Source organism: Mustela nigripes, chromosome 13 (genome assembly GCF_022355385.1).
Source record: "Mustela nigripes isolate SB6536 chromosome 13, MUSNIG.SB6536, whole genome shotgun sequence".
Classification (NCBI taxonomy): domain Eukaryota; kingdom Metazoa; phylum Chordata; class Mammalia; order Carnivora; family Mustelidae; genus Mustela; species Mustela nigripes.
This window is the reverse complement of record NC_081569.1, coordinates 671219-677785: the sequence shown is the minus strand read 5'-3', so window position 1 is coordinate 677785 and position 6567 is coordinate 671219. Positions and strand designations below refer to the sequence as shown.

At 63.0% G+C, this 6567-nt stretch overlaps 1 protein-coding gene across 1 annotated transcript in view; it reads left to right on the top strand.

Moving 5' to 3' along the window:
* ADAMTS7 (ADAM metallopeptidase with thrombospondin type 1 motif 7) overlaps positions 1–6567 on the top strand; it is a 39956-nt gene that overhangs the window by 2978 nt on the left and 30411 nt on the right. Inside the window, exons 2-3 of the mRNA XM_059418538.1 lie at positions 4122–4477; positions 5952–6117. Of these exons, the coding sequence (XP_059274521.1) occupies positions 4122–4477; positions 5952–6117 (522 nt within the window). The remainder of the gene's footprint in view (positions 1–4121; positions 4478–5951; positions 6118–6567) is intronic.

Here is a 6567-nt window from a genome sequence, read left to right as displayed (position 1 = left end):
GGACCCTGAGATCACGACCCGAGCCGAAGGCAGCGGCTTAACCCACTGAGCCACCCAGGCACCCCTCGGTCACATTTCTGAACCAAATAGGCTGCTTCTTTATAAGTCACCTCGAATTTCTGTCTTGCGCGGTTTGCCCAAGGTGGAGATCAGGGATTCCCAGCAGGGCCACATGTCGGGGCCGGGCGGGATTCCCTCCCCAGGGACACTTGCTTGGAGTTCTTGGGGTCATTTCTTCGCCGTCGTTCAGAATCCCCCCGTCATTCGCTCCCTGACCCCCTGTCTGATGCCCCAACACGCTGCTCTTGCCAGGAGCAAGCCACACGGCGGCCATTCCTTGGGGACCCGAGGGCTTCGGGCTGGCCCCCACGCTCCCTTCCCTTCGGCTGGCATTAGCGGCCTGGGCAGGGGTGGCCCATGCTCGGGGCGCCGCTGGGAATGATACTGAAAATGGAGATTTGGGAGGCAGCCGCTGTGTCTTCACTCTACCTTTGTCCTTCTGCTCACGGCCCCGGGTTTTCCGGGCAGGCGGGGTGGCGGAGGGTCAGCCCGATGACGGAGTGACGTCCCCGGGCCACACAGCTATGGAGTGGCTGAGCCGGACGAACCTTCCTGTGTTCCAAGCCCATGTGTCCGACAGTGCCATATCTTGTCAGCGCACCGTCTCATTTTACACATGTATCCGGAGGTGGGGGGCCCAAGCTGGCCGCCTCTCTTGCCCGCACCTGTGGCATTTCCCGGGCCGGTCATGCAGCGTCCACTGCGGGACGCTCCAGGGTCAGAGGACCTCACACCACCCTGTCCGATGAGGCTTTTCCTCACTTCTGTCCGTCGGGGCTGTGTCCCCTCCCCTCGCCGGGCCGCTCAGCACTGGGCCCTACACCCCTTTCTCGATGTTGAGGGGAGGGACAGTGTCTAACACGTTTTTCCCGAACTTTGGCTCACCTAACTGTCCCTCGCAGTTCGCAGCCGGGGGTGACGCAGCAGAGGCCACGCACCAGGGCAGCCTGACGTGGGAACAAACCCGGCGGGCAGCCTGTCTCTTGTTCCCCCGTTTCTGTGAGAAGTGCTGTGCTTTAGTCCCTGAAAGACCGCGCAGCCCAGAGGCCAAAGGGCAGCCTGCATTGGAGGGGAACACACTAGGGGGTAGTGGGGTTGGCCGGGGGTACGGATCCCCTCCAGTGGGGCTCCCTGCTCCACGCCAGCCACTTCTGCGAGGTGGGAATGGAGGCTGACGTGGATGGCTAAGACTTCTCAAGGAAAGCTGAAAGTGGAGATTTTTGGACAAGATATGTCCCTTTTAAACATAGGCAATGGATTAAATACTTTTCAATATTGGTGCAAGCCAAAATGAAGAAACAAGATCAACTCAGGGACAAGACGGAGCCCGCGGGCAGCACTGGACCCTGAGTGCCCCGGCAAGGGTGTCGGAGTGCGGCGTCTCCTCCAACAAGCCAGCCCACTGGCTTCCAGAGCTCAGCCTTGGGGACTGTCACGTCACAGGCCCTGCATGGCCAAGGGACATACAGTCTCTGGGGCCCCAGAGTCCTGGGTCTATGGAATCTATCTGTCTGGAGGCCCCATAGGCCTTAGAGCTTGGCAGGTACTGCTGACGTCCGGCCAAGGTCACTCCCTGAGGAGGATTTCCGGACTTCCCTGATGATCACAGTCCCCTGAGGCGCTTAGTAAAAAAAACGCAGCTTCCCAGTCCCATTTCCTGGAGACACATTGATTCAGCGGGTCTGGGATGGGGCCTGGGAACTTGGTTTAATTTGGTTTTCACAAATTCTTACCCGAGAAGTCTGGGAAACCCTTGCATTCCTGTCCTCCAGAGACTTGGAGAGGGAAGCTTTGCCCGGAGCCTCACAGAGTGACCCCACCCGTCTGCCTCGGACTGACCTTGCTCTTGGACAGCGTCCCGTGGGCTGCCCACCGGGCGGCCGTGGATGCTGGGGCGCGGCCTCGGCGGGGGCACAGCACTGGCGTGTGCAGGGCCGTCCGCACGAGGTTCGGCAGGAGACGGGCGAGGTGGTTTCTGCAGCCTGGCCCAGATGGAGCTTTGGCTGGGCTTGGCTGCCCTCGCGGCCCCAACAGGCGGCCACAGAGAGGTCCCTGGCGGGACTTTGCCAGGCGCCCAGGCATTCCTACGGCCAGAGGGGTCATTGTCCTGGGCGGCCAGGATTCCGGAGAGCTGGGCATACACCCAGTTGGGCAGGACCTCGGGCTGAGAGAAACATCGGACGGGCCAGTTTCCTAACTGCTCCTCAGAGCCTAGGGACACGAGCTTCAGCGCCAGGACCCCTGACCCCGACAGCGGCACTGCTCTGATGTGTCTGTGTGTCCACACGAGATTCCTTTTGAAGACCAGGTCTGGTAGCTACACAAGTTTGCATAGTTGCTCTTGGGCAAGTCCTTTATGTTAGCGACTGGGAGACAGGCCCAGGCACGGACTGCTGTGAGCGCACAGCCGTGTTCCGGCAGAGACCGAAGCCATGTGGGGGGCCTGGAGTGTGGTCTCGGCTCTGTCCCTCTTGCTCTGTGGCTCTGAGCCAGTGTGGACATCCCCGAGTCCCCCTGTGCTTTCTCCAGAAGCAGCCTGCAAGCCTTCACCAGGGGGGTCCTCGCCCGGAATCCCCAGCCCCAGGGACGCGGGCAAGATGTAAAGAACCATGGACTCCGACCGGAAGATAGAACGTCTCTAAGTCTTTTACCTCTAAGTTAGCGTTTTCTTCAGTTATGTGTGGTTGCACCCAACTACGATAGCTTTAGTAGCCCTTCTGACTTGGTTTCCGACCCAGAAAACGTGTTTTTCTGTCTCAAATACGGTTGTAGCTCATCACTAGGGTACAGTTACCATAGCTGTTGAATTTGCCCTTAGGTCCTGCTTTGTGCATTCATGAAGGAGCGCTGGCGTCGGTCGCCCACTCCCAAAATCATGCTGATGACTGTATTTCAGTATAATCTGCTTCCTTGGCACTCACTTGCATTGAATCCTATGCATTCGAGAACATTATTCTGACAAGGGGTCCATGGCAAAAAAGGTTAAGAGAAGGTGTGACCGGGAACTCCATGAGGACAGCAATGGCCATTCCGCCAACTGCAGGGGCCTGAGTGCAGGTCTGCAAATTTTTTCCAGTCCTGGAACCTTCTCTCCAAATGAACTCTTGTGTGTAACAGAAATACAGCAGAGCCGCTCTGCTGGGGTCGGGACGGGGTGGGGGGGGGCATGCATCTGGGTGGTCCTCCTCTGTCTCCCCATGCCAGGGGGCCTGGAGGCACATGCAGAGCCCTCTGGCCCCTGAGAGTGCATTTTTAAATCCCCCAGGCTCTGCAGTCAACGTAGTAATCCTGATGGTCGGCAGGTGCAGTCAGCCGGCCAGGCCTCTGAGGGGGGGGGGGGGGGGGGGTCGGTTCATTGATTCCCACAAGAGCCCCCAGAGTACAAGCAGTGATTACCCCCATTCCACATAGTCACCCAGCGTTTACTGAGCAACTACTTCTTTTAACGACCGGGAGCAATAAGACCCTCTTCGGGCTGGTAAAGTTCCAGCAAAGACTAAGGATTCTCGCCCTCCTGGGGTTTACCCGGGGAGAAAATTGACAAACAGAAACATAGTTGAAATGTGAAGCCACATGGTGTGTCCGAGGTGCTCTGGGGAAAATACCGCTGGGAAGGGGGTCAGGGAGCAGCGGTGTGAAGATAAAGGGCTCAGGGGAGGGCTCAGTGAACCCCTGGAGCAGGACGTGACCCGGTGAAGGTTCTGGCCCGCGGAGCCCCACCGGCGGCGGGGCAGCAGGTGTGAGGCCGCTGGGCCGAGTGGCAGGCGCTCGAGCAGGTCAGGGAGGTGCAGGATGGAGCAATAGCCTTGCCCCGGGCCGCTTCGGCCGCTGCCAGAACTTGGCCTTTTCCTGATAGGCGGCCAGGTCAGGGTGGGGGCCACGGCAGGGCAGGGCGCGGCGCTTGATCCATCGGTTTGGCCGCCTGGGGAGGGGCGGGGGCTCTTGGGGGGTTAGCGGGTAACCCGGGCAGAGAATTGGGCTGGGGAGGCGAGGTTCCGCCCGCGGTGGCGGCGGCACCGCGGCCCCTTCACTCCGGGTCGGCGCCGGCTTTCTCCCCGCAGGGCACGGCGTGGACGGCCGCGCGGCGCTGGACATCGTACACCCGGTGCGCGTGGACGCAGGGGGCTCCTTCCTGTCCTACGAGCTGTGGCCGCGCGCGCTGCGCAAGCGGGACGTGTCCGCGCGCCGCGCCGCGCCCACCTTCTACGAGCTGCAGTACCGGGGGCGCGAGCTGCGCTTCAACCTGACCACGAACCCGCACCTGCTGGCGCCCGGCTTCGTGAGCGAGACGCGGCGGCGCGGCGGCCTGGGGCGCACGCACATCCGCGCCCGCCTGCCTGCCTGCCACCTGCTCGGCGAGGTGCAGGACCCCGAGCTGGAGGGCGGCCTGGCGGCCATCAGCGCCTGCGACGGGCTGGTGAGTGCGCACCGCCCACCCACAGGTCGGACCTGGACCTTGGCGGGTGTTGTCCACCAGATGATGGTCCTCCCTCCTCCAGCCTGACTGCGAGCCGGAAGCACCGGCTGGCCTCCTTAACACGGCCTGCGATGGGTCGGGGTGGGTCTCCCAAGCCGGCATTTCCCGACCTTCCCCAGTGTGGAAGCTGCAGGGGCAGAGAGCCCCCTTTGAGAATCACTCACTGTGTAGACCGGGGAACTCTTCAAACTTCAAACAGCGCAGCCCTCCTTCCTCGGGAGCCTCCATTATGACTCTGTTACCCCTCGGATCCCTTTAGGGTGTTCTCCGGGTCAGACAGCCGCGGGCTCCCTCTCCTCTGGGGAGAGGGGGCCCCAGCCGGCCGCTCCCCGTGGAGGTGCTGCTGGCTAGGGCTGGGGGCTGCCGTTGCCTCCCACTGCCTCTCTGGGCAGCACAGGGACCCCTTCTGCTTCTGGGTGACCGGGCCTGCCCTCTGTGGGATGTGGGGGGGGGGGTAGGGGGGGAACGTGTGTGCACTGTCAGCCGTCCACCTTCCCTCAGCTCCGAGGGCTCAGGGAAGCCGTGGGCTGGAGGACAGGGCCTAATGACGGACAGCCCGCAGCACAGCTGCAGGTCACGGGAGCCTGGGCTGGGCCTCCTTCAGCTCGTTAATCTCGTAGAAGCCGCCTCAGCTGAGCCTGCGGGCGAGGAGACCGGCTCGGAGGGCACTGCCCACAGCCGCCCGGTTACACACTCAAACCCAGTCTCCGGGGTGTGCTTTCTGGCCCTCGGGGCTCTCGGCCCTGCCCAGCCTGGGGGGGGGTTAGATATGGGGCCAAGGAGGGAGCTGCAGAGGTGAGAAAACCCTTCTCCCTGCTGGAGGCCTAGGCTTCCTCTGGAGGTGGTGGGCTGCCCGGACACTTCCCAACACCCCCTCCCCGGCCTCTCTGAATGCTGGCAGACGGGCACCCGGAGACACCCGCGCCTGCCCCCCTGCTCTGGCAGGCCCTGGGACCGGGGGCCAGGATGTCCTGGTGACAGCGCGCATCCCCGCGGCTGGGGCGTGGGCAGAGCTGCCATGTGAGTGATTCCCTGCCTCGGGGAGACTGGGGTGCAGGCAGCCGCGAGAGGACACAATGGCTGGCAGCCGACAAGAGGAGGGTGGTCTGGGGGCCTGGCCGCTGACTCGAGAGGCCCCTCCGGGCCTGTGTGGAAGATGCCGTCTTAGATGTACCGCGGCCCCCGTTTCCTGCCCCTGACGGGTGAGGGGGGAGCATCCTCCTGACACCTGCGGCTTCTAAGCTCCACCTTGGGCTGAGTGTTGAAGGCCCAGAGGGAGGAAAGTGTGTGCATTTGGGGTCAGTCAGGAGTGCTGGGAGCGGTGTGGCCTCAGCCGGCAGGACGGGCCTCGGGGACGGGTGGGCAGAGCGCACAGTGCCAGCCCTGTCCTGTGACTCTGGCCCTTCTTTCCCAGAAAGGTGTGTTCCAGCTCTCCAACGAGGACTACTTCATCGAGCCCCTCGAGGGTGTCCCAGCCCGGCCCGGCCACGCCCAGCCCCACGTGGTCTACAAGCGCCAGGCGCCAGAGAGGGAAAGCACACCCGGCGACCCCATGGCTGCAGGCACCTGTGGGGTACAAGGTAGGTGCCTCTGCTGCTAGCTCTGGGGAGGGCCACGGGCCTGGAGGCCTGGAGGGCTTTTCTGGAAACCTCCCTTGCCCACACGTCCATGCTCAGCTCCCCTGAATCAAAAGGATGCAGACAGGCCAGCAGACATCACCGTAGCCTCTGCCTTCCGAAAGTCCCATGGGCCTGGGGCCTCTGCTGCCAGGCCTGCGCTTGCCCTGGGCTCCTCCCTCTCTGGTGCCTCCCCTCCTTGCTCACTGAAGCTCTGTTGGTTCCTCCCTGAGCAGCCAGCCCAGCAGTGCAGCTGGCCACCAGCCTCCTTCCCGTCCCCACTCCGCCCAGCCCACCATAGCCAACCTCGGTTCCTGGGCAGCTCCTTCTCTGCCCGGCGGCCACATCGCTGGCCAGTCGAGCCGCCCAGCAAGCGCTGCTGGGCTGTAGGGACTGCTTGGCTGGCCTGCCGGC